The sequence below is a fragment of the Microcaecilia unicolor genome, chromosome 12 (genome assembly GCF_901765095.1).
Source record: "Microcaecilia unicolor chromosome 12, aMicUni1.1, whole genome shotgun sequence".
NCBI classification, from domain to species: Eukaryota; Metazoa; Chordata; class Amphibia; order Gymnophiona; family Siphonopidae; genus Microcaecilia; species Microcaecilia unicolor.
The window spans coordinates 37,514,321-37,541,768 of record NC_044042.1 but is presented as its reverse complement, the minus strand read 5'-3'; the positions used below and the strand labels follow the sequence as shown (position 1 = coordinate 37,541,768).

General features: G+C 43.7%; 1 protein-coding gene across 2 annotated transcripts in view; it reads left to right on the top strand.

Annotated features, from left to right (window-relative positions):
• Nucleotides 1-27,448, top strand: part of SORL1 (sortilin related receptor 1) — a 208,982-nt gene that overhangs the window by 75,788 nt on the left and 105,746 nt on the right. For both annotated transcript variants that reach the window (XM_030220409.1, XM_030220408.1), the window contains exons 12-21: nucleotides 54-142; nucleotides 3,916-4,097; nucleotides 13,573-13,759; nucleotides 15,383-15,511; nucleotides 16,608-16,693; nucleotides 17,565-17,737; nucleotides 19,143-19,274; nucleotides 21,152-21,243; nucleotides 21,890-22,136; nucleotides 23,058-23,196. In XM_030220409.1, the coding sequence (XP_030076269.1) occupies nucleotides 54-142; nucleotides 3,916-4,097; nucleotides 13,573-13,759; nucleotides 15,383-15,511; nucleotides 16,608-16,693; nucleotides 17,565-17,737; nucleotides 19,143-19,274; nucleotides 21,152-21,243; nucleotides 21,890-22,136; nucleotides 23,058-23,196 (1,456 nt within the window). The remainder of the gene's footprint in view (nucleotides 1-53; nucleotides 143-3,915; nucleotides 4,098-13,572; nucleotides 13,760-15,382; nucleotides 15,512-16,607; nucleotides 16,694-17,564; nucleotides 17,738-19,142; nucleotides 19,275-21,151; nucleotides 21,244-21,889; nucleotides 22,137-23,057; nucleotides 23,197-27,448) is intronic.

Genomic DNA, 27,448 nt, shown 5'->3' with positions numbered 1-27,448 from the left:
TAGGCATTTTGTAAAGTTTCTGTATCTAATGCAGTTAATTATTCTTTTCCTAGGCTCTTATTGGATCCCATTATTATAGCTGGGGTGACCATGGAGGCATCTTGGTAGCTGTTCCACAAAATATTGAAACAAACCAATTAAAGTAAGTAATTTCATGCTATTGTAATAACTTATTGTGAAGAAACAGTATTTTGGGTCTGTAAAATGTATTGGATATTTTCCTGCCTTGATTATGTCCTGAAGTGTATTTCTCCTATTTGGCCAGTAGGTGGTGTTTCTTTGCTGTAAAGCTGTTATAGGGAACTGAGGGCCCTTTTACTAAGCTGTGTAAGCACCTGCGCGTGCACCCAAAGCGTGTCAGTGCTGAGTTACTGCCTGGCTACTGTGTGGCCCGGAAGGTAATTTCATTTTTTACACGTGTCCACTGTGCACGACGGAAAATATTTTTATTTTCTGACACACAGGCGGTAATTGGCATTTGAGCATGTGTTGACCATTACCGCCCGGTTAGCGCGCAAGACCTTACCGCTAAGTCAGTGGCTGGCAGTAAGATTTCGGACCCAAAATGGACACGTGCCAATTTTCATTTTGCTGCACATCCATTTTCGGCCCCCCCCCCCCCCAAAAAAGGGCATTTTTTATAGGTGCCAAAACATGTGCCTACACTAATGCAGGCTATTTTTCAGCGCACCTTAGTAAAAGGGCCCTGACTGTTTTGTTTCTTTAACACAAGCAGGAAGCAAGCAGCAGTATACTTTTAAATCTTTTTAACTGGGCTCTGATTGGCCCAGGATCTCATTTCCTTTAGAGTGTACTGATTTTGCCTCCAGTCTTAGCCCGGGAGAAAAGAGAGATGGTTCTCTTTGCATAAGCTCGGTGATTTATATGCACTGATCTCCCCAGGTATTTTCTAAGAAGTATGCAAATGTTTAGTTATAATTGATCCATAATTCAGTTACCTGTTATTGTTTGCTGATTGCACATTTTTTTTGGTTCATTGTTCCAGTGTGACAATAAACCTGTTTAGTTTGTTGACTCTGCCTGTCTAGACTGATAAATTCTGGTGGTTTGTGTGTTGGGTCTGTGAGTTCTTTCTGGGAACTGTGGGACTACTGGGAATGTGGCTCCAGTAACCTAGAAATCACTGGGAATAATTGGAGAGCTTGAGGGTCGCCCAGAGGCGGTTCTGACCCAGTCGGTGGGAGGAGGGTTCTAGTGTAGAGCACAAGTGGCAGGTGCAGGCGGACCTGAGCTGTGCTTGGGGGTACACCCTTTAAGTGGCCGCGGTGTAACCACAGGCAAGTACCTCTCTCCATCCTTCTATCTCCCTGTTGTATTAAGTTTTACTGTTTATATATGTGTATTTGTAAATCACTTCAGTCATTCTTCTAAGACGGGGGGGGCGGGAAGTGGTGTATGAATTTTCAAGAAATAACCTAAATGGTCTGTATCATTAACTACACACCATTCTGGAAAGGGAGCATGAAGATCACTCCTCAGTGTAGCGGGGAGAAGTGAGAAACCTAGGGGCCCTTTTACTAAGCGGCGGTTAGTGCTTTCTGCATGCTAAAAAGCACTTCCGTGGGACATCCTCAGGCATTCCACAGTAGTTCTGGGATCAGCGTGTGCCAATCTTGTGCAAAAAAATATACAATATTTTTAGTTCAGGGGGTGTGTTTGGGGGTGGAAACTAGGCATGCCCTGTGCTAATTGGTTAGTGCAGGCAAATTGCCATGTGCTGCTGATTAGCATGGGGTTAGCATGTGAGCCCTTACTGCCTACAAAATTGGTGGTGGTAAGGGCTCACATTTTAATGGCCATGTGCTAATTGGAAAATTAGTGCATGGCCATTAATGGGGAAAAAAAGAAATTGCAGCCATTTTACAGCTACGCTAAAAGTGGCCTCAGCGCAGTCCACTTTTTAGTGCAGCTTTATAAAAAGGCTCCTATTACACTCTAGACAGATGTCAAAGAAAGAGTTCTGAAGAGGAGAAAGAAGACCAAAAAATGTGCACACCTCTGAATAGAGGACAAATAAAGAGAAGTACAGTGCATCCTGTCAGACATCAAATATCTCATCATCTTTTTTGTCACTGAAGATTCTATGTGCTTATCCTGTGCTGCCTTTTACATTACGGTTAGAAATCTTAGTGGTAAAAAAACTGAAGAGAGCAGAAAAAAATAATAGTTGGTTCTTTTGGGCAAGTTGTACTCCCTCACCCCCTTTTTCTGCTGTCATTTGATTTCTATTTGACTCATTTTATTGTGCAGGTCTGGGCTCCACTTCCTGGCTAATCAAAAACAAATAAAGTCAGAGGCCTCTTATATAGGGAAATTCCACACACTACTCCCTCCCCCTGGGATAAATGACTAGACAATGCCCCTCCCTCAGGCTTTTGCCATTCCTTATCTAATAGGAAAATTTAGGCTGAAGGCATGGAGAATAAGAGCACGGCAGAGATATGACAAAAGAGATACACTTGAGCACTCTAAAAATACACCTTTTTTTTTTTTACACAGGGTAAATAGGTTACCATAAAATATATTTTTTGCTGTGATTGACATTGTTTGTGTGACCAAAGATCATTGTAGGTGTTTAGGGGCTTGAAACAGAGTCTCCAAAAGCTGTTTTCACCTGACAGTTGTTTTGGCTTGGGTGTAAGTGCTATGTATTGCCATGTGGAAAGTTTCCAGTGAATCCAGAAGTCAGATATTTGGCTTCCTGGCTTAGCCTGGGGCTGAGGATTCTTCAGATGCAGTATCCACATCTTCTGGGAAGGAAGGATGGCATCAACCATTGCTTAAGGTGACACTTAGGCACTGGATTCAGGGTTAAATATTTCAGGATTCTGGAAATTGCCAGAACTGTCTTTATGCAGGTGATTCCCAAATCTGTTCCTCTATAAAATACTGAGTGGAGTGGAACAGGTAGAGGAGGACGGAGAGCAGCGCGCTGGGCAGGAAAGGGGGGGCTCTTTCCTGCCCCGACGTCACTAGACCACCGGGGAAGATCGCGTGACGTGAGTAGGGAGAAGTGGTGACAGGGCGGGCGGGCGATCCCGAACTCGGAGGGAGGGAGGGAGGGAAATCTCTACCTTCGGACTATAAGACGCACCCCCCATTTTCCTCCCAAATTTTGGGGGGAAAAAGTGCGTCTTATAGTCCGAAAAATACGGTAATAGATTTATTATCAGAAAAGGTAGAACAGTGAACAGTAAAATGTGTAAACAGCAAACAGTAACAAGTAAAAATAACAGGAATCAACATTAAAACTATCTTACTACCTAAATAGTACCTGGGCACTTCAGGAAAAATAACTGCTTATAGGTTTGAACAGTGCAGAGGTCTTCACTCTTCACACTCCCATTCAGAGACTGGGGAATTCCAGCATATTCTGGCTGGATCTTGCACTTCAGGGCAAATCAAGGCCCAGAGCATTAGCACTGAGGGTTTCTGGCCAATGGCACTGCAGTTTACTCTTCCCCAGGGGGTTTCCTCTTTCCTTCAGGGAAGAAAAGCTAAGAAGGAAATGGATTTCTGCTAGTACTGTAATGCAGGGGTCAGACACCACCTGCTGGCCAAACAAGGGGAAATGCACTGAAAGAGAAAATGTATAAAAATAGTAATTCAAATCACAAGCATGAAAATCCCCTGTTCCGCCACACTATAACCTTACAATTTATTATGTATCTGTAGCATGTCAAATATGCTCGGTAGCGCTAGTCAAATAATTTGTGTTTTCTGTATTTGGTAACTGCATGAGGCTAATGCAATTGCAGTGTAAACTTAGTTTTAATTCTTTTTGAATATGCTAGGATGAAATTATTATAAAGCATGACCCATACATGAATAGGTTACAAGAAAACTATTTGTGACTGTCTTTAGTTTGTGACTGTTTTTCTTGCCCTTCCTCAGGTATAGTACCAATGAAGGAGAAACATGGAAAACATTTAACTTCTCTGATAAGGAGATCTATGTTTATGAACTACTTACAGAACCTGGGGAGAAGAGCACTGTATTTACCATCTTCGGAGGATACATACATAAACAGTCACACAGTTGGCTGATACTGCAGATCAATTCATCAGCTGTGCTTGGTATGATACTTTTGCATTCGATTATAGAAAGAGAGGCAACCTCCTCACAGAAAGCTAAAGGAGTAGAAAAAGTGAGAGGATGAGAGGACAATAATTAATAACCAACCACCCTAAGCTAATAAATACCAAAAAAAGACAATTAAAAATATCAGCTATAATAACAAGGATTAAAACCACCAAACTAAAATAGTATATAAAATCCAACATGGCTGTAATTCAGCCAACACCTGCCTCAGGGTTAAAAACCATTGAGTTCTATAAAACACTAGAATGATATATGCAGAGTTTGTATCATTGATAAATCACATAGTACAAAGTGATACCTTGCACGCCGCAAGTACTCTGTGTGTGTAAGTCTCATTGAAACTAAGCAGCATGTTACATTGACCTTAGAAACAACACAAAATGAACAATACCTCTCTCCAACAGGTCCAGTATCATACTAATTTACTACGATAACCTTGAGAAAATACTAATAAAGGATTTCTAATGCCTATCTTCCCATAAGGCATATTTTCAAAGCACTTAGCCTTCCAAAGTTCTATAGGTTTCTATGGAACTTTGGAAGGGTAAGTGCTTTGAAAATATGCCTCCATGTGTACTCATGGTTCTCCGAGGACAAGCAGGCTGCTTGTTCTCACGACTGGGTGACGTCCGCGGCAGCCCCCACCAACCGGAAATAAGCTTCGCGGGACGGTCGACACGCAGGGCACGCCCACCGCGCATGCGCGGCCGTCTTCCCGCCCGTGCGCGACCGCTCCCGCCAGTTACTTTTTTTCCGCGACTGAGAGAGTTGTGTTTTCCCCTCTCTCTCGTTTTCAGCCGCCGGATTTTTTCGACCGCGTTTACGCGGATCGTCGCTTTTGGCCTGTTCGGCCTCTTCTTCTTCTTCTTTCTCTTTTATTAAAAAAAAAAAAAAAAAAAAAAAAAGAATTTTGCGCGTGTGGAGCACGCGCTCCTTCTTTTCCCTCGCTTTCTAGCGGGGACGCCTCGTTGCGGCCTAGTGGCCGCTCGGTCGGTTTCAGTTTTCGTGGTGTGATTTTAGCCACCATTGCCGACTTTGACTTCGCCGACGCGATTTTTCCGTCGATGTCCTCGAAGGTCCCGAGTGGATTTAAAAAGTGTGGTCGCTGCGGCCGGCCGATCTCGCAGACCGACACCCACGCTTGGTGCCTCCAGTGCCTCGGGCCGGAGCACAATCTCAAGTCGTGCGTTTTGTGTCTCGGTCTCCGGAAACGGACTCAGGTTGCGAGGCAAGTTCTGCGGGACCGTCTTTTTGGAACTTGCGCCGGCCCCTCGACGTCGACCTCGATGGCATCGGTATCGAAGACCGGTTCTTCGGTACCGGTATCGATGCCCGAGACATCGGCACCGATGGCAGCGACCCCAGGAGAACAGGTCCCGTCGGCCCACCGGTCCGCCGGCGAGAGTGGGGTAGAGAGACCGCGTGGGCAGTCGGCCCCGGTCACTCCCTCAACTCGTGAGCCACGGGACCGAACCCTGTCGGACCCGGTACCCCGAGACCGAGGGGGATCGACCTCCTCCTCCTCCATGCCCTCCGGCACCGGTGACGTGCACCGGAAAAAAGACAAGAAGCGCCGTCACCGGGAGCCCTCGGTGCACCCTGAAGAGGAGTCGACGCCGAAGCGTCATCGCAGAGAGGAGAGATCTCCGTCGGTGGTGGAGGTACCGACGCGTCGGGGTTCCGGCACCTCGGTGCCGTCTCCTGGCCCCCAGCAGCTTCCGGCACCGACACCCTTACCGGCCCCACCGCCTTTCCCGGCAGCGGGCCTGGACGAGTGCCTCAGAGCCATCCTTCCGGGGATCCTGGAAGGGCTGATGCGCCAGGCTGTGCCGGCGCCGGGGGTGCTTGCGCCCTCGGCGCCGATGACTGTGGCGCCGGCGAGCTCTAGCCCGGCGCCGGGGCAGTCGACACCGCCGCCGCTTGCGGTGCCGGTCTCGACAGCCACGCAGGTGGAGTCCCCGTCGACGTCGATGGAGGGAGCTCCGTCCCCGCCGGCGCGGGAGTCCACCGCTCGACGACACCGAGACCTCGGTGCCTCGACGTCGAGCCGGGCCCGGTACCGGACGCAGCTACATGAGCTAATGTCCGATACCGAGGATGAGGACTCGTGGGGGGAAGAGGAGGACCCGAGATATTTCTCCTCAGAGGAGTCTACGGGCCTTCCCTCGGACCCCACGCCGTCACCGGAGAGGAAGCTCTCACCTCCTGAGAGTCTCTCCTTTGCCTCCTTTGTGCGGGATATGTCTATAAGCATTCCCTTTCCCGTGGTCTCTGTGGAAGAGCCGAGGGCCGAGATGCTCGAGGTCCTCGACTATCCATCACCACCTAGAGAGTCCTCCACGGTACCGCTGCACAATGTCCTGAAGGAGACGCTGCTCCGGAACTGGGTGCGACCACTAACTAATCCCACCATTCCCAAGAAAGCAGAGTCCCAGTACAGGATCCACTCTGACCCAGAGCTCATGCGGCCCCAGTTGCCCCATGACTCAGCGGTCGTGGATTCTGCTCTCAAGAGGGCACGGAGTTCGAGGGATACCGCCTCGGCGCCCCCGGGGCGGGAGTCTCGCACTCTGGACTCATTTGGGAGGAAGGCCTACCAATCCTCCATGCTCGTGACCCGCATCCAATCTTACCTGCTCTATATGAGCATCCACATGCGGACCAATGTGCAACAGCTGGCGGACCTGGTCGATAAGCTCCCGCCGGAGCAGTCCAGGCCTTATCAGGAGGTGGTCAGGCAGCTGAAGGCGTGCAGAAAGTTCCTGTCCAGGGGGATTTTTGACACCTGTGACGTGGCATCTCGTGCTGCGGCCCAAGGTATAGTGATGCGCAGGCTCTCATGGCTGCGTGCCTCTGACCTGGACAACCGCACCCAGCAGAGACTGGCTGACGTCCCTTGCCGGGGGGATAACATTTTCGGTGAGAAGGTCGAGCAGATGGTGGACCAACTGCATCAGCGGGAAACCGCTCTTGACAAGCTCTCCCACCGGGCGCCTTCAGCACCCGCCCCCACGGGTGGGCGTTTTTCCCGGGCACGGCAGGCTGCACCCTATTCTTTTGCAAAGCGTAGGTACAACCAGCCGGCCCGAAGGCCTCGCCAGGCACAGGGACAGCCCCAGCGCGCTCGTTCTCGTCAACAGCGTGCGCCTAAGCAGCCCCCTGCGCCTCCACAGCAAAAGCCGGGGACGGGCTTTTGACTGGATCCACGGGAACATAGCCGCCCTACAAGTGTCCGTACCGGACGATCTGCCGGTCGGAGGGAGGTTAAAATTTTTTCACCAAAGGTGGCCTCTCATAACCTCCGACCAGTGGGTTCTCCAAATAGTGCGGTGCGGATACGCCCTGAATTTGGCCTCCCTGCCTCCAAATTGTCCTTCGGGAGCTCAGTCTTTCAGCTCCCTTCACAAGCAGGTACTTGCAGAGGAACTCTCCGCCCTTCTCAGCGCCAATGCGGTCGAGCCCGTACCACCCGGGCAGGAAGGGCAGGGATTCTATTCCAGGTACTTCCTTGTGGAAAAGAAAACAGGGGGGATGCGTCCCATCCTAGACCTGAGAGACCTGAACAAATTCCTGGTCAAAGAAAAGTTCAGGATGCTTTCCTTGGGCACCCTTCTGCCAATGATTCAGAAAAACGATTGGCTATGTTCCCTGGATTTAAAGGACGCATACACTCACATCCCGATACTGCCAGCTCACAGACAGTATCTCAGATTCCGCCTGGGCGCACGGCACTTTCAGTATTGTGTGCTGCCCTTTGGGCTCGCCTCTGCCCCACGAGTGTTTACAAAGTGCCTCGTGGTGGTGGCGGCGTATCTACGCAAGCTGGGAGTGCACGTGTTCCCATATCTCGACGATTGGCTGGTCAAGAGCACCTCGGAGGCAGGAGCCCTCCGGTCCATGCAGTGCACTATTCAACTTCTGGAGCTGCTGGGGTTTGTGATAAATTACCCAAAGTCCCATCTCCAGCCTACTCAGTCTCTGGAATTCATAGGAGCGCTGCTGAATACCCAGACGGCTCAGGCCTACCTTCCCGAAGCGAGGGCTACCAATCTCTTGGCCCTGGCTTCGCAGACCAGAGCGTCTCAGCAGGTCACAGCTCGGCAGATGTTGAGACTTCTGGGTCATATGGCCTCCACAGTTCATGTGACTCCCATGGCTCGTCTTCACATGAGATCTGCTCAATGGACCCTAGCTTCCCAGTGGTTTCAAGCCACCGGGAATCTAGAAGATGTCATCCGCCTCTCCACCAGTTGCCGCACTTCACTGCTCTGGTGGACCATCCGGACCAATTTGACCCTGGGACGTCCATTCCAAATTCCGCAGCCCACGAAAGTGCTGACGACGGATGCATCTCGCCTGGGGTGGGGAGCCCATGTCGATGGGCTCCACACTCAGGGTCTGTGGTCCCTCCAGGAAAAGGATCTGCAGATCAACCTCCTGGAGCTCCGAGCGATCTGGAACGCACTGAAGGCTTTCAGAGATCGGCTGTCCTGTCAAATTATCCAAATTCGGACAGACAATCAGGTTGCAATGTATTACGTCAACAAGCAGGGGGGCACCGGATCTCGCCCCCTGTGCCAGGAGGCCGTCGGGATGTGGCGTTGGGCGTGTCGGTTCGGCATGCTCCTCCAAGCCACGTACCTGGCAGGCGTAAACAACAGTCTGGCCGACAGACTGAGCAGAGTCATGCAACCGCACGAGTGGTCGCTCCATGCCAGAGTGGTACGCAAGATCTTCCGAGCGTGGGGCACCCCCTCGGTGGACCTTTTCGCCTCTCAGACCAACCACAAGCTGCCTCTGTTCTGTTCCAGACTTCAGGCACACGGCAGGCTAGCGTCGGATGCCTTTCTCCTCCATTGGGGGACCGGCCTCCTGTATGCTTATCCTCCCATACCTTTGGTGGGGAAGACCTTACTGAAGCTCAAGCAAGACCGCGGCACCATGATTCTGATCGCGCCCTTTTGGCCCCGCCAGATCTGGTTCCCTCTTCTTCTGGAGTTGTCCTCCGAAGAACCGTGGAGATTGGAGTGTTTTCCGACTCTCATTTCGCAGAACGACGGAGCGTTGCTGCACCCCAACCTCCAGTCTCTGGCTCTCACGGCCTGGATGTTGAGGGCGTAGACTTCACTGCGTTGGGTCTGTCTGAGGGTGTCTCCCGGGTCTTGCTTGCCTCTAGGAAGGATTCCACTAAAAAGAGTTACTTTTTCAAGTGGAGGAGGTTTGTCGTGTGGTGTGAGAGCATGGCCCTAGAACCTCGTTCTTGCCCTGCACAGAACCTGCTTGAATACCTTCTGCACTTATCAGAGTCTGGCCTCAAGACCAACTCAGTAAGGAATCACCTTAGTGCGATTAGTGCTTACCATTATCGTGTGGAAGGAAAAGCCATCTCTGGAGAGCCTTTAGTCGTTCGATTCATGAGAGGCTTGCTTTTGTCAAAGCCCCCTATCAAGCCTCCTGTTGTGTCATGGGATCTCAACGTCGTCCTCACCCAGCTGATGAAACCTCCTTTTGAGCCACTGAATACCTGCCATCTGAAGTACTTGACCTGGAAGGTCATTTTCTTGGTGGCAGTTACTTCAGCTCGTAGGGTCAGTGAGCTTCAAGCCCTAGTAGCTCATGCTCCATATACCAAATTTCATCACAACAGAGTAGTGCTCCGCACCCACCCAAAGTTCCTGCCGAAGGTGGTGTCGGAGTTCCATCTTAACCAGTCAATTGTCTTGCCAACATTCTTCCCCAGGCCGCATACCCGCCCTGCTGAACGTCAGTTGCACACATTGGACTGCAAGAGAGCATTGGCCTTCTACTTGGAGCGGACACAGCCCCACAGACAGTCCGCCCAATTGTTTGTTTCTTTCGACCCTAACAGGCTAGGGGTCGCTGTCGGGAAACGCACCATCTCCAATTGGCTAGCAGATTGCATTTCCTTCACTTACGCCCAGGCTGGGCTGACTCTTGAGGGTCATGTCACGGCTCATAGTGTTAGAGCCATGGCAGCGTCAGTGGCCCACTTGAAGTCAGCCACTATTGAAGAGATTTGCAAGGCTGCGACGTGGTCATCTGTCCACACATTCACATCACATTACTGCCTCCAGCAGGATACCCGACGCGACAGTCGGTTCGGGCAGTCGGTGCTGCAGAATCTGTTTGGGGTGTAAATCCAACTCCACCCTCCAGGACCCGAATTTATTCTGGTCAGGCTGCACTCTCAGTTAGTTGTTCTTCGTAGGTCAATTTCTGTTGTTTCCTCGCCGTTGCGAGGTTCAATTGACCTGGGTTCTTGTTTTGAGTGAGCCTGAGAGCTAGGGATACCCCAGTCGTGAGAACAAGCAGCCTGCTTGTCCTCGGAGAAAGGGTATGATACATACCTGTAGCAGTTGTTCTCCGAGGACAGCAGGCTGATTGTTCTCACCTTCCCTCCCTCCTCCCCTTTGGAGTTGTGTATTTCATATTTTTTGCTAGTCATTCAACTGGCGGGAGCGGTCGCGCACGGGCGGGAAGACGGCCGCGCATGCGCGGTGGGCGTGCCCTGCGTGTCGACCGTCCCGCGAAGCTTATTTCCGGTTGGTGGGGGCTGCCGCGGACGTCACCCAGTCGTGAGAACAATCAGCCTGCTGTCCTCGGAGAACAACTGCTACAGGTATGTATCATACCCTTTCCTTCCATGTCCTTCCATCCTCATTTCCAGCCATATACCTGTCCCCTAATTAATCTTTATAGAGGTCATAGAGGTTCCAAAAGCGATTTTATTACCTCCATTCCTGCCCCATTCTCCCTCCCTCTCCCCCCAATCCCCTCCACAGATTTTCACCCTCTAGTGAAATTACTATACTATACATTGTTTTACATTCCGCTAACTTTCCAAAAAGATTCTAAGTGGATAACAATATTAATTCCTCCAATCAGGGAAATTAATATTGTTATCTGCTTAGAATGCTCTTAAGTAATTCTAAAAGATTCTAAGTGGATACCAAGATTAATTTCCTTGATTGGAGGAATTTATATTATCTGCTTAGAATCTTTCCCCCCAAGTTTCCTATTTTCTTAGCCCAGTTCACATAAGGCTCCTGCACCATTCCATGTGCCTTCACATTTATTAATTGTTAACTTACTCATTATGAAGTGTTCTCCGATTTTCTCCAGTAGAACCATCCATACTGGTAGCTCATCTTGTCTCTATTTTACAGCCACTAACTGCTGTACAGCTGCTACACAATATGCCATAAACCTTCCCAGACTGGGGTCAGTGTCCCTGAGCTCTAGTTTTTGTCAAAAGATATAACATGGGGCATGGTGCCATTATTATTCCACCATCTCCCCTATCGTCCCTAGTACCTATTTTCCGGTATTTTTTTTTTATTTTTTACTAAGACACACATCCACTACATATGCCAGAAGCACCCTTCCTGCCCACAACTTCTCCAGACCATCACTGCTGTTATACCACTTCCTTATCGCTGATGCTGGATACATCCTATAAAGGGGAAAGGGACTTATATACCGCCTTTCTCTGGTTTTTCCAACTACAAAGCGGTTTACATATTATGTACAGGTACTTATTTGTACCTGGGACAATGGAGGGTTAAGTGACTTGCCCAGAGTCACAAGGAGCTGCAGTGGGAATCAAACCCGGTTCCCCAGGATCAGAGTCCGCTGCACTAACCACTAGGCTACTCCTAAAGCATGTTATATTAATTCTCTTGGATGTTGGCTGACACACCCCATTTGGGCTGTGTGTCATATTGTAATATATCCTGCCATTCCTCCTCACCAATTTTCTTAGCGCAGTCCTTTTTCCCTTTGCCTTTTGTGTACCCCTTTCATGCCCCTTGAGCAATTCTTTGAGCCATCTTTGCTCCTTTGCACTCCTCACCCCTACTTCCAGTATAGGCATACTTACTTAAATTGATTACTTTTTTCAGTGAAGACTTACTGCTGTACACTCCACGACTTCTCCGTTCTTATCACACCAGGGGTGTGCAATAAGGAGGGGAGGGGGCGATTAACTTTTTCCTTCTCTTCAGGCCAGAACTGTCTTTTTTTTTTTTTTTGTTACATTTGTACCCCGCGCTTTCCCACTCATGGCAGGCTCAATGCGGCTTACATGGGGCAATGGAGGGTTAAGTGACTTGCCCAGAGTCACAAGGAGCTGCCTGTGCCTGGCCCTTGCAGATCACCAATGTGGCCGCGCAGGCTTTTACATGGAATGTTGCTAGTGGAATAGCAACATTCCATGTAGAATCTCCAATAGTAGCAACATTCCATGTAGAACCTCCAATAGTATCTATTTTATTTTTGTTACATTTGTACCCTGCGCTTTCCCACTCATGGCAGGCTCAATGCGGCTTACATGGGGCAATGGAGGGTTAAGTGACTTGCCCAGAGTCACAAGGAGCTGCCTGTGCCTGAAGTGGGAATCGAACTCAGTTCCTCAGTTCCCCAGGACCAAAGTCCACCACCCTAACCACTAGGCCACTCCTCCACGGTGAGCAATGTCATTGCCTTTGTGTGTGTATGTTTTAAACATGTCTTTTTTTTTCTGTTGTCAGTGTCCTGTAGAAGCATAGTATATAGCATGTTGTTATCCTGAAATTTTTCCCTTTGTAAGGAATAAGACCCAACCCATTTTCTAATGATGCACTGTAACAGGCCTCTTCAAGGCATCCACATCTTGCCATTCAATTCTTTAAAGTCATTATTGTATAATCGGATATCCTATAACGTTGATATTGATCTCTCTCTCTTGTGTTGGTGGCCAGGCGTAATGCTGCTTTTATCAGATTATTGGTCATAATTCAGTTTCAGTTTTCAATTTGTTTCACTCTTTCGTTTTAACCAATATTTGCAATGTGGTACAACAATGCAGAAATAAGCAATATATTCAACATATATGGCCTAATAGGTAGCTAGAATTGCAGAGTTATCTAAAACCGCATTTATATAAAACCTACTATAGTGATAGCATATCAGTATACTAATATACCCAGTTCCAGTGAGGTTACCTTGGTTATACAAAGATTGAGAGAAGTTTTATAACAACAATGTAAATTAACATACATCATGTTCAATACAAAAGAATCAAACTTTAAAATCAAAGTAAAATAAGATGTACTATGACATTTTAATTTGCAGAATTGTATTTTTCTCACTTTTATCTGGACTGTGAATGAATGTGAGCTGCTAACGGCAATTAAAATAGAGCAATTTTGTGGTTCTGCTTTAAGAAGATTATAGTCTGGGACACCAGATGCCCCTTGTCAAGAACAATTCACCACCTACTTTTCCCCATCTTTTTTATTTTCATTTTGTCGTAACCTGTGTTACTCTCAGAACATCGCCCAGGCTCATCTCTGCCCTGAATTAGGCGAGGAGAGCTATATTTTTAAATTAGTAAATATTTACTAAAATGTTATAACCTGTTTAACATGTCTTACTCTTTTGTCTGTTTAGGAGTTGCGTGCACAGAAAGTGATTATAAGCTGTGGTCACCCTCTGATGAACGAGGGAATGAATGTTTATTGGGGCGTAAAACGATTTTTAAAAGGAGGATTTCTCATGCCACATGTTTCAATGGTGAAGATTTTGATAGACCAATTATAGTCTCCAACTGTTCTTGCAGAAGAGAAGACTTTGAATGGTATTTACTAGTTGAATGTCTTTAGATTAAAACTTTTGTCTGCTCTTGCTTGTTTATTGGTTAGGCACTGTTCTTTTCCATAGAGCACCATTATTTAATATAATCTCATCAGATATTTATACGTGCTGTAGGTCTTTGCACCCTAAGCATAAATGTGAGATATATATATATGTAGATCTGTGTTTATGATCATTTTAGTACATCCATAGTTATATCAATTACTGTAAAAACATTTTGCTTATAGATGTTATCACTATGAATATCCATAGCAAGTTTTTTTTTTTTTTTTTTTTTTTTAGCAAAAAAAGTAAATGTATGAATCTCTCATGCTGTTGAACCATTGTATGTAGAGATCATGCTATTTTCAAGGGCCGTATTCATTGGGTTATTCCACTATTTGTGCCTTACTTTCTTGTGTGTATTGTAATCCAGAATTTCATATGCAAAGGGAATATATAGCATTGGAGCTTAATTTATGGTATAAGAACTGTCATACCAGGTCAGACCAAAGATCCATCAAGGCCAGTACCCTGTTAATAACAGGGTATTATTATTAACATTTGTATAGCGCTACCAGATGCATGCAGCGCTGAGCACCTGACACAGAGAGACAGTCCCTGCTTGTTAGAGCTTACAATCTAAAAATACAGACAGACAAGACAATTAAGGGCGGGGAAAGTACTGGGTGAGAAGGAACAAGGATAGGGGAATTGAGTAGTGGTTAGGAGCCAAAAGCAGTGGTGAAAAGGTGGGTTTTCAGCATAGATTTGAAAACAGGTAGAGATGGAGCTAGGCGTACAGGCTCAGGAAGTCCATTCCAGGAATAAGGTGCCGCGAGGGAAAAGGAACAAAGCCTGGAATTAGCAGTGGAGGAGAAGGGGGACGACGAGATATTTGTCCAGCGAGCGGAGTTTACGGGGAGGAATGTAGGGAGAGAGCAGAGGTAATGGGGGGGGGGGGGGGGGGGGGCTGCAGAATGGATGCATTTAAAGGTCAGTACTTTACAGGATCCCAAAAAGGTCTATTCCATGCTACTTGTACCCAAGCATGAGCAGCGATTTTTACCTAGTCTTCCAGGTTAATAACTGTTTATGGACTTTTCCTCCAAGAACTTTCTCAAAACTTAAATTCAACCAAACTATGCTAACTACTTTTCCCTTATTCTCCAGCAATGAATTCCAGAGCTTAATTGTACTTTAAGTGATAGACTAGAATATACTCCACAAAGTTACTTAGTTCTTTTGAAAGGTTAAAGAACTGTTTATTTGTTTCCCTGTATAATCGTTAACAAGCAAGAATTCTATCAGTTGAGCAGCAGTAGACTTGGAAGCATTTCAGCTCAGAATATATGGCATGGTCCTTAATGACTAAGCTTTCAAGTAATGGCATTTCTTTCCATTCTGGTAGTAAATGAGGATTTCACCTGTGTAATGCCATATGATCCATTCATAAGATTGAATTGTGGCAGTCAGTAAAACGCCTGCTTCCATTAGTGCAAGAGCAATAACTGAAACCATTGTTAATTACAGTTCATAAAATTAGTTGAATGCACGTTTTAGCAAATTAAGCTTCACCAATATCTTCATTAAATATAATCGGTTACCACCTTTTCTTTATTTCTAGTGACTTTGGCTTTAGGCTTAGTGACGACTTATCCTCTGAGGTTTGTGTGCCTGATCCTGAGTTTGCTGGGAAACGATATGAACTTCCTGTGCCCTGTCCTGTGGGCACTAATTACAAAAGAACTAGAGGGTATGTTATGTATATGTGTGGGTATTTGACCCTTTAACTACAATTCAATAAGGCTGACTTGGTGGTTAAGGGACAGTATTGAGCACTGCTATAGAGAAGATCCCTGGGTCAAATTCCCAGATCTGGCCTTCTGCTACCAGGATGGCTAGGGATGCTGTAGTGGTAGTGCTCTTACAGCCCCAGGTGTGTGGGGGAGGAATTCATAGTGATCACTTAGTGGTCAGATGTAGGGGTTCATGATTGCAGAGTTCTAGATGGAGGCCTGGTGCATGACTCTTGAGAGGAAGACTGTTACTGCAGTTGTCACACTGTTTAATAGGATTTTGTGGGGGAAGGGGGGTTATAAAATAGAATATTAATAGGGGGGAGAAGATTATGAAAGAGGGAAAAAAGGTCCCATGGTAGTTGTGAATAAAGGGTCATGCTGCCTAGATTCCAGCCCTTGATTTTGATTAAATTGGATGCCAAGAGGAATAAGAGGAAACTGCTGGGCCAAAAAAGCAAACTGTGGTTTACTATGACACTGGGTTGTAGAAAGAATTCACTAGCAAAATGTTTATGTAGTTTATCACCAAGTCATGGGATACCATTTGATAGTCTCTGTAGAGATGGCACGTTTCATTTTTGAAATACAGTAGAGTCTTGGTTTATCTGACGTAAATAGGATCGACAGGTTATTGGATAATCAGTCGGATAATACAGAGAAAGTGGATGAGGGATAAAATAGAAGTAAATTGAATGCATGTTTTAAAAGAGGAAGCAGTAAAAAAAAAAAAAAAAAGAGTTTAAAACTTAATGTGCCCAAAAAACTTACCTAACATTGCTGCCATTTGACTAAAAGCGATGGTGAGAAAGAGAAATCTGTGCACATCACAGTTACCAGGATTTGTTGGATAATCGAGACTCTACTGTAGTTTTCTTATCCTGTATCTAAAGCCAAATTTTGAATAGATAACTTCTAAAAGCTCTGATATAGGGTCCTTTTTTTTGTTTTAATGCGCTTTTTTTATGTGTACTGTTTTCAGTGGGAGAAAATAGTTTGCATGTCAAATTTCCTTCAGACAAATGGCAATCATTTTTTAAAATTAAAATTTAGATACCGGAAGATCTCTGGAGACACTTGTAGTGGTGGTGATGTTGAAACACGATTAATGGGTGAAATGGTACCTTGTCCTGTAAGAGGTAAGGGAAACAAATTTGTCATAGTTGAGCACAAATTTACTGGTTAATTGCTTGGCTGTAGTGTAGACTACAAAGTAAATATCTCTGCCAGAGAGAATTGCTGATCTGTCTAATGCAAACTGTACAAAATGGTAGAGGTTAACAGTTGGTGTGTTACAAAAACAGCATTCAGCGCTTGCTAGAAATACACTAGTACCCATAAAAAGATAGCAGGATACCTCAGAGGTTTTGACATAAGGGCAACTTTTCAAAATTATTGCAGGTGCTAAATCCAACACAAATTACTCCTCCGTAGACACAATTTGTTCAGTATTGTGGATGCTCAGGCGCTCATTGCACCCAAAGTATTGGCACCTGTGGTTGAGCACATAGCTGATTGGTCTAATTCTATGCATATCCAATAAGCAATCTTGAATTGCTGTAAACCAGATTTTTTTTTTTAGTCCTGTTCAAAAATAAAAAAATTTTAAGAGAAAAATTACCATTTTTATAATCTGATTTCCGTCTATAGCAGAAAATGTTTTGCTTCTGTTCCTTTGTGAGTTAGGTATCCTTTAAGTAGTCTGTTGCTGGCCATATTGTAGGTAGTTTAACCTGTTAGGGTTCAACTAATCTGGCTGTTTACAGAAGAACACTACCAAATTGTTTTAAAGTTGGAGTTCCTATTTCTTTTAAATACTGTTATTGTTTTTGTTAGATTTGTAAACCACTCTGATTGTATGAAGGGCGGTATATCAAAGATCAATAAACTAAAGTAAAACACATACACATAGAAAGAGTAATAGTATCTTGGACTGCACTTGATCTCTGACTTAGAACTTATTTTTTCACCTGCAAAACACCTCTTCTGTATTTTTATTTGCATACACAGAGGAGAATGAGTTTATGCTGTATGCCATGAGGAATGCCATCTACCGCTATGACTTATCTTCTGGACTCAATGAAGAATTGCCCCTAACAGGGCTACGAGGTGCAGTAGCACTTGACTTTGACTATCAGCGCAACTGTCTGTACTGGGCAGATGTTACCCTTGATATGATTCAGGTAATAATGTTACCTATTAGCTCTTGTAACACACAAAAATGTAGAGGGGGAGAGAATTTAAAGGTCACTGTGAAGCTATCAAGGGCTTTTTTGTTTTTTTTTAGACAGAATATAACAAAAAGATTATGTAAAATATAAAATGGGGGAGGGGCAATAATTGAAAATAAGTACTTGTTCTTTGTAGTCCTTTCATATTCTTCTGAGAGAATCTTCCAAACACTGCCAGATTTTCAGTTCTAATATGACTCTGTTGATTTTTCAGATGCTGATTTTCCAAACTCCAAACCAGGGGTTCTCAACCCAGTCCTCAGGACACACCCTGCTATCTAGGTTTTCAGGATAAACACAATGAATATCCTTGAGATAGATTTGCATATAATGGATATAGTGCAAGCAGATTTGACTCATGGATATTCATTATGGATATCCTGAAAACCTGATTGCTTAGGTACGTTCTGAGGATTGGGTTGAGAACCATTTCTCTTAGGGTTGTTATCTATAGAAGCATTGCTATGCTGCATACTGTCATGTTGGTCCTGGAGAAAACTGAGCCTCTGACAGTTAAGCACCAGAGTCAACGCTGGCTTCAAACGCTGACTGTGGTATTTAAATTTGTACATGGTTGCTGGTACTAAATATCTGGATATAAGGTAGTTGCCAGAAGTTATCAGAGTGCCAACAATATGAAACAGGGGTACCGGCTAAGTAGGGACAGCAAAATAGGTGTCCTAACTTATCCAGATAGTTATGTGGACATCAGAGCTGAATATCGACTGGACCTACACAACTTCAGCTCTGCCCTTGTACTACCCCAACGCTATCTGAGTAGTGCTGGGGCAGTCAGTAAAAAATGTTCTGTTGAGTTATCTGGGATAATGTGTAACATACTGTACCATGGAGGGCCAATTGAAAATGACATGTAGTAGGAGTCCATTGTAGTCTGCAAAAAATTCAGGGATCAGTTTTCTGTGGCAGTTATCCAGATAGGAGAGGCTCCTACCAGGATAAGTGTTGCTTACAGCCAGCCCCCCTTTTTTTGTAATTTTCAGCGAGCCTTCCATGGTAGAGTATCCTAGACATTTTCAGAGATAAAAAGATCTTGTTAAATGGTAATGCAAGAGTACAATTAATTTAAATTACAACCCAGCAATTCCATTCTTTCTATTACAAGCTACTGGTTTCTGGTTAATTAAGGGGGTCTTTTACTAAGCTGATTTTTAGTACCTTAATAAAAAAAAAAAACAACCGTAAATATCAAGGTGTTTTTTTTTTTTTACAATCTCCTTTTTTTCTTTTGCATGCACTTAAATGGTCCTGTTAGTTATCTTGTGCTCTTTAGATTTTGGATTATTTTTTTCTGCAAACTGACAGTTAACTAAACTTGAAGCTCTGAAAATTTTTGCAGCGTCTCTGTCTAAATGGCAGCTCTGGTCAGGAGGTGATCATCAGAACAGGTCTGCAAACTGTGGAAGCTTTGGCCTTTGATCCTAACAGTCAGTTGCTCTATTGGGTAGATGCTGGAAGTAAGAAGATTGAGGTATGTGTGAAATTAAACTCTGGAGTCAGGCACAATAATTCCATCAGTATATCCAGTTGATATGTTACAATACAGCAAAATGTCATGCAGTACATGGGGGAATTATGATTTTCAACTTAAGATTATAATTGTAGGTTGAATATGAGATACATGTTCCCAGCTCAGTGCCCCCATTCCCAAACCAAAATAGAAATACCTGAACTGGAATGGATCCCCAAGCCCTGTCACCCGAAGATTTCCTCCCGGCCAGATCTCTTCCAACTTGAGTTGCTGATGCCCTTGGCCCATGTATGCTCAATTTTTGTTTGTGCATGCACAAGGGGAGAGCCAGGGGTGCTGGTGGCAGCTTAGGGCCACTGTGCCAGCTGCCCAAGTTGGTGGAGTGCAGTGAGCTGAGAACCAAGGAGCTAGGTTCAATTCCTACTGTGGCTCCTTGAGATCTTGGGCAGGTCACTTGACCCTCCATTGCCTTTAGGGATACTTTTACAAAGGCACGCTAGCATTTTTAGCATGCAGTAAAAATAGACGTGCTAAACACTAGAGACACGCATAGGAATATATGGGTATCTCTAGCATTTAGCGCGCACTAAAAACTCAAGCACGCCTTTGTAAAAGACTCCCTTAGATTGTGAACCTACTAGGGACAGAGAGTACCTGTGTATACTATGTAAATTGCTTTGGTTGTACTACAGAAAAGTAGTATATCAAAACCATGACCTATGGTGGGGCTTGGAGATCTTCACCAACCACACCAAGGGAGCACAGATTTTGGATAGGCCCGAGGCCAAAGTGGATGGGCTATGCCACTGCCACACACTCACTGTTAAACATCACAAAGTTGGGTCGGCCCTGTCCATCAGTGCTGTTCTAGCCATGTGGGTGGTAACCTCGGGCAGGAGAGGAGATGGCAGACGTTGCTGGCCAAAGAACAGTGCTACAGGTTTTCTCAGAAGAGATGTCCCTACAGAGACTTCAAGCTACAAAGGTCTTGGTTGTATAGTCATGCCATCTGGGGACTGGTGAGCAGCAGTGGCTGTTGAGGGACAATTAAGAGAAAAGACCAAAATATGTACATCTTTATGGTTTGTCTACTGCATTATTCAAAAAAAAAGAAAAGATGGCAATCAATTTAAAACGTCGCCTGATGTAATTGTGAAACACCTTACTTGTTAATCTTTGAAAAGAAGGTGAACATAGATACCATTTTTCCTGCTTGATAAGTCAGTAATGGAGCCATAGTGGTAAAGCAACTTATACTAGATGTGTTCAGGAGAAGGAATGAGATCAAGAATTATTTGTTTTGGTTTTATGTATGAATTCAAACTTTAGAGTGTTTGGTATGTTAATTTTTATTTGACTTGTATTTGCTAAAATGTAATTATAGTTGTGCCGTGTGTCATGCTTGTTACATCAGGCTGCAGAGGGCAAATGTGTGACCAGATGTGCTGGTTGCACTAAAACAGTTTAAAGAGTTGCTGCTTCCAGAATAAATTTGTCTTGTACAAATCAGAGCTAATAACTTTTATAAGAAACAGTAAGCCTACATTAAATTGAGTAGAGAGTTCAAAACCCAAATAATTGCTTTAAAAGAAAGAAATCAAATGTTGAAAATGAGATCATAAAGCATAATTTGCAGGGATGGAAATGGCTTCTGTTGCAAGTAGCTGATATAGTAGTAAAGTAAATTGCTTCCATATATTTAATGTAAATATAGGATGAATCTAACTGCATATCTAGCCCTAATCTAATTACAAGCTTGTGCTTTTAACTTCCATATGCTATGTCGATTAACCCTAGAATTCATTTCATTTGACACAATACAGTTGCTATTGCATTAAAGAAAAATTCCATCCCTGCATTTTGTGTTATCACATTAGGTTGCCAACCCTGATGGAGACTTCCGACTCAGTATTCTAAATTCTACTGTACTTGAACGGCCACGAGCTTTGGCATTAGTTCCTAATGAAGGGTGAGTAAAAGAATATAGTAAGCACCTTTTTATTAAATTATAGTTCATATCCAATTTTTCTGTTTTTCTTGTGATGTGACGATTGTTGACCACCAGACAAGGCAGATTCCGCAGCTATGAATGGTGACTAACCCAAATTCATAAAACAAATCCTAGCTTTTATATCTTTTTTTTAAAGCACCATGGGTGATTAATATTTCCACCTTGGTCAAGAAATTGGTCAAGTAATTGAAGTCTGGCACATTGCATTTTTCTGGCACTTATTATGGAAAACTACTAATTAAATTAAACAGAAATCAACAGGGGAGAAAACGTGACAAAATCAAAAAATTTGATGATAGCAGATTTGAACTGTTGTATATAAGTTTGGCAAATGTAATACCAGTCATGTACTTATTCAAACAGATGTATTACCATGTGGAATCATCAATAAAAAATGTTGAAACTTAAACCGAAATCAAGACCAAGGTGACACTTCAAAATTTCTGTTATTAAATAGTAATATGTGAATTGAAATGCTGATGTTAATTTATGTAGTAGTCTGCTTTAGGCCAGGATGTTTGTTTCACTGAGTGGTGTGCTTTGTGATTATGTATTTGAATTAAATTATATTATTTTGATTCCCCTATTTTGTACACATTGTCAGCTTGATGTTTTGGACTGACTGGGGAGATGATAACCACGGTATCTACAGAAGTGACATGGATGGTTCTTCAGTGATTCACTTAGTCTCAGTTGGAGTCAGATGGCCAAATGGCATCTCTGTGGATGATCAGTGGGTATACTGGACAGAGGCTTACATGGATAGAATCGAACGAATTGATTTCAGTGGTCAGCAAAGATCAGTTATACTTGACAATCTGCCTCACCCTTTTGCTATAGCTATCTTTAAGGTAATTGTATTTTTATTTTTTAAATCATTCATTGTATTTGGTTTCATAATGTGCTTGGTCATAAAATATTATAATGTTTTGCACGGAGTGATTTTTGAAAAAAGTATTGCAGCGGACAAGAACTTTGCAGGAAGAAGATCTTTAGTTCTGCACAATCTCTACCTAAGCTAAGTAGCTGTTATACAATATTCCTTTTTTTGAACATCAGTTTTTGGATATTCTTTATTAATTAAATATTGTGATCAGGATGGAGGTAGGATGTGCTATGATGTAAATGCGGTGTCCCTGCAAAGTTTGGACTTTTAGTCCACAGCAATACACCAAAAAACCCTGAGCACAACAAATAAATATTTATATAAATTTATTGAGCTTTTTACAAAAAGCAATTATTTACACAACATGAGTAAATGAGAATATTTTTAATATTTTAAAGCTTTGATAAGGGTTTCTGTTATAGTTCAATAATTGTATTGATGTCAGGAAGTAATCATCACGGTAGGAATGGGAGCTAGTTGTAGCTATACTTTCCATAGACCCCTGGAGTTGTAGTATAGAAAAATCAGTATTTAAGAGTGATCATGAACTGATTGCATTGTAATTTTTGAAGGGGCAGACAGATGCTGTTTTTAAATGAGATGCTTCAACACAATGTTCCTGCTTTTTCTTCTTTGAAATATATGAGAAAAGCTGTATTATTAGAATAACCCCAAGATCTTTGACATTTTTTCTGTTCTGCTGAGTTTAGTTCTTTTCTTGTTGCTTGGCCATAGCCCCTGCTGGACTGTAGTCTGTCTTTGTTTCTTACATTTCTGAAGGTCTTCCTTCACTGAAGATTCATAAGCTTAATTGGTTACTCAACAGAACATTTTTTTCAAATACAAATAAAGGATACAATTGAGTGTTGATTTTTTTTTATTTCAGAATGAAATTTACTGGGATGACTGGTCAAACTTAAGCATTTTTAGAGCATCAAAGTACAGTGGTGCAAAGATGGAAGTTTTAATTGGCCGTTTGACAGGTGTAATGGATCTAAAGATCTTCTACAGAGGAAAGACGACAGGTAATGTAACTTTTGCTATTGTGAGAGCTGGTCTTATTGGCAAAAATAGGAAATAGTATAAGCACTGGTCAAGTAGGTGTATGGTACTAATAAGAAAAGCCAAGAGAGAATTTTAGGAGAAACTTTCTAATTAAGCAAAAACTAATTGCAGCTTTTAAAATATATCTAAAACAAGAGGTCTGCAAGGGATTTAGTTACTTCATTAGATATCAGTGGTAAAAAGGATCCTTAGAGAAAAGAAGGCCATAGCTGAACTACTAAATTCTTTGTTTTAGCCTTCACTATATAAAGGATGCTAGAGAGATGCCCACAGATGAACTTCTTTATAGATGATGATTCTGAAGAACTGAAATCAGCAAATCATTGTGAATGAAGAAGAGGTATTAGAGAAAGTTGATAAACTAGGTAGTAATACCCTTCCGAAAGCTGCTGAAGACTTACCTATTCAAACAAGCCTACCCAAACGACCCTACAAAGTCTCGGACCTAACCCACACCACAAACAATACCCACACTCCAATCCTTTCCCCACATCCCATACTATTGTCCCACTCTTTATAAATGTGTTATCTCCATGATACTTTGTACCATACTTTGTATTATCTCCTTGATACTTTGTAAGCCGCACTGAACCTGCTATTGAGCGGGAAAGAGCGGGGTATAAATGCCACAAATAAATAAATAAATAGTAATAAGTCACCAGGACCTGATGGTGTTCATTCCAGACGGCTAAAGGAACTGAAACTGCAGTCCTGATAATGCATGACTTTACTATTACTTTTGAGGATTGAAGGGTAGCCAATATAGTACAAGGGTGGATACAAGGAATTACAGGTGAGTGAGTCTAATGTTAGTGCCAGTTAAAATGGTTGAAGCTTTTGTTAAGAACAGAATTGCTGGGCATAGGGATAAACACAATAAAACCATGCCGTTTCCCTCCCTCCCCCCCCCCCCCCCCCCAATATTAATTTAAAGGGAAGTGATCACTGATTTTATGAGAATTCTCTGAACATATAAATAAGCAGGTGGGTAAAACTGAGCCATTATAATACACAGTGTCTTACTAAAGTCTTCACACCTTTTGTACAATTTTTATATTCCACTGCCTAAAATACACAATCCAAAATGCAATAAAGTAGCATTCATTTCACTGATCTACACACATATCTACAATTTCAACAATTATGGGGACATATCCAAAAGTATTGATTGCACAAGTGTTCATACTGTTTGTTTTATCAAACCTATTCTCCTGTTTACTAAGCCACACTAGTGGCTGCTATGCTCTAATGCCGACACAGCCCATTCACTTTGAATGGGCTGTGTTGGCAGCTGCTAGCGCGGCTTAGTAAACAGGGGGATCAGAATTGGCTTCGGTTACAAAAACTGCCTTTCTTTTAATGGTTCTTTGAGTTTTACAAAAGGTAATGCATTAAGTAAAACATTCAGGCATATGCCATAACAAGGTCCATAAAGAATTAAATAGAGCCATCCTCTGTCTATTCACAGTAGTTGAGCTGGTTTTGAATACTCCTGGATGAAGGCTCAAGCTGTTTCTGTATTTGAAACAGAGGCCTAAACATGCTGAGCTCAGAGCTGCCAAAAGAACCCTGGGATAATAGATATATGATTGCAATTCTGCTCCTGGTTTCATTTAATTTTCTAAGAGCCTATTTTCCAAAATATAAAATACTAGTAAGAAAAGCCCGTTTGTGTTTGAAATGAAACAGGTGCTAGCAAGATAATCACCGTCTCCCATTAATGTTTGTAAGGGAAGTGTTAGGAGGAGTGTGCTCTGATGTTAATCAGTAATTTCCTGTGGTGTATTATAAGTACTACCATGCTGCTGAATAGATCTATATTTGTTTTTGTACTTGTATTCTTTTGTTTTTGTCTGTTTGTTTTTGAATGTTATGTATAGGTTTTTGTCAAAGTTATACATGATACACATTTTCAAAATGTTTTATTCCTAATATAATTTTTTTCTTACATTTGTAAGATTTCTTTATAAACAATATTTTTTGTGTAAAGTGTGTGTCAGAGAGTAGAAGACAGAGATACACATTGTGTGCGTGTGTATGAGTGAGAGTCTGCTGGAATTTGGGGGGGGGGGGGGGGGGTGTAGTATGTGTGACACAGAGAGAGAGCAAATCAGTACGTTTGACAGATTGAGTGTGTGTCAGAGAGTGGAAGACAGAGATACACATTGTGTGTGTATGTATGATTGTCAGACAGATCCAATTGGGGGGGGCGGGGGTGTAGTTTGAGTGAGAGTCAGCTCCAGTGGGGGATGGGGGGGTGTAGTATGTGTGTCAGAGAGAAAGAATAAGACTTTCACAGACTGAGTGTGTGTCAGAGAGTTGAATACTGAGATACACAGTGTATGTGTGTGTATGAGTGAGAGACAGGTGAAATGGGTGTGGGGGGGATTGTCGCAGCCCAGCCCAGCAGCTTATCACCTCCTGATCCCAAAGTTGTTTTTGTAGTTTCGTTTTTTTTTTACCTCGACAGCAGGTAGGCACAGTGATGGAGCCTGCAGTAGTGTAGGAGGTCCAAGATGACTACAGGCGAGGCAGAGCAGGCAGTATCAATGCCTGCAGCACACGGGACAGGTTTTCTTCAGTCAGGAGGTGTGCTGCTGTAGCGACGGCCAGTATCTTTTCAGCTGGAGTCCTGTCAGAGCAGTTGGTCCAGTTATCGTTTGTGCGCGAGGAAGTGAATGAGGCATCTGTTCAGATCAGCAGGGATCCGAGGGCGGGTAGGTGGGACACGGCGCGAGGTACTGAGCCAGGTTGCTGTTTGTTCATATCAGCAGGGCTCCGAGGGTGGAAGGTGGAGCGAAGGTGCAGGAGGGCGGAGCGAGAGGGGCGGGAGGGCGGGTCAGTGCGCAAGTTACTGAGCCAGGTGTCTGTGTCTTCAGATCAGCAGGGCTCCGAGGGCGGGAAGAAGGGGCGGGAGGGCGGAATACGGCGTGAGGAACTTAACCAGGTGTCTGTTTCTTTCAGAGGGGTGGGAGGGTGGGACACGGCGTGAGGAACTGAGCCAGGTGGCTGTTTCTTTATATCAGCAGGGCTCTAAGGCGGAGCGAGAGGCGCGGTAGGGCGGAGCGAGAGGGGCGGGAGGGTGGGACATGGCAAGAGGAACTGATCCAGGTGGCTGTTTCGTCATATCAGCAGGACTCCGAGGGTGGATCTATTATGAAGCCTACGAACACTTCACGGCTTCACTTCCAAGCTGCCACGGAGTCAGCTTCAGAACGTTGGAGGTGTGAATTATTATATTAGATGCTTTATACATAGAAAAAGCTTTATGAAATTCACTCCAAATGCTGTTGGTTTAAATCTTTAAACAGAAGATAATGCTTTTTGGATCCTTTCTTGGAGATTCAGAGAGAATGGATCATATATTTGCTGATGTGTGAGAAATTATCAGAAAAGTATGATCTTATCCATATAATCAATTCACCGCTTAAAGCTAATTCTAAAACTAATTAGACATCAAAAAGATAAAACTGAAATATTTTAAAATCCTTCAGTAGTAAGCCTAGCTACTTCTACCCTATACAGATGTACTTGCCCCTCTGTTGAAGGATTATTAGCTTTAAAACTTTCTGTTGAACACAAAATGAGGTACAAACTGAAATCATTATTCAAAAAGTTATATTGTTTGCATATACATCTAGAGCAATGTTACATTTGATTCAAAAGCTTGATCATTTTTCTTGTTCTTGATGTATTTCTAATATTACATGCTTCAGTCTTAAGTCTTCTAAATATTTTTGCCTAATGTGTCACTATTGTTAGCTAAAGCTATGGCATATGTGATTATGGCAATAAGTTATCAAGTGAAAAATTGGTCAGTAAATCTATTAGCTCTGTTCACAACAGGAGTGGTAACTGATCACCCTAGTATATTGTGCAGGAGCAAAAATGGAAATAGGAAAGTAGAGTGCAGGGAGAAGTCCCCCCCCCCCCCCCTTTCAACTTATCAATCAGGGAGAAGTCCCTCCCCCTTCAACTTATCATGCAGTGTTAAAGTACAAGTTACACAGAATTGAGGGATGGCTAATAGGGAGAAGGGAAATTTAAGATTGGGCTCAGGCTACCCCCTCCACACTTCCAATGCATGGCAGTTTCTTCCCACTTTGCCCTTCATGAGGAAGTGGAAGTTGTGTAGGCCCTTCTGGGTTTGGAAGGATCTGGTTGGACTCTTCATTGTACCATATGGTGGGAGTGGTCTCCTTCAAATGACAC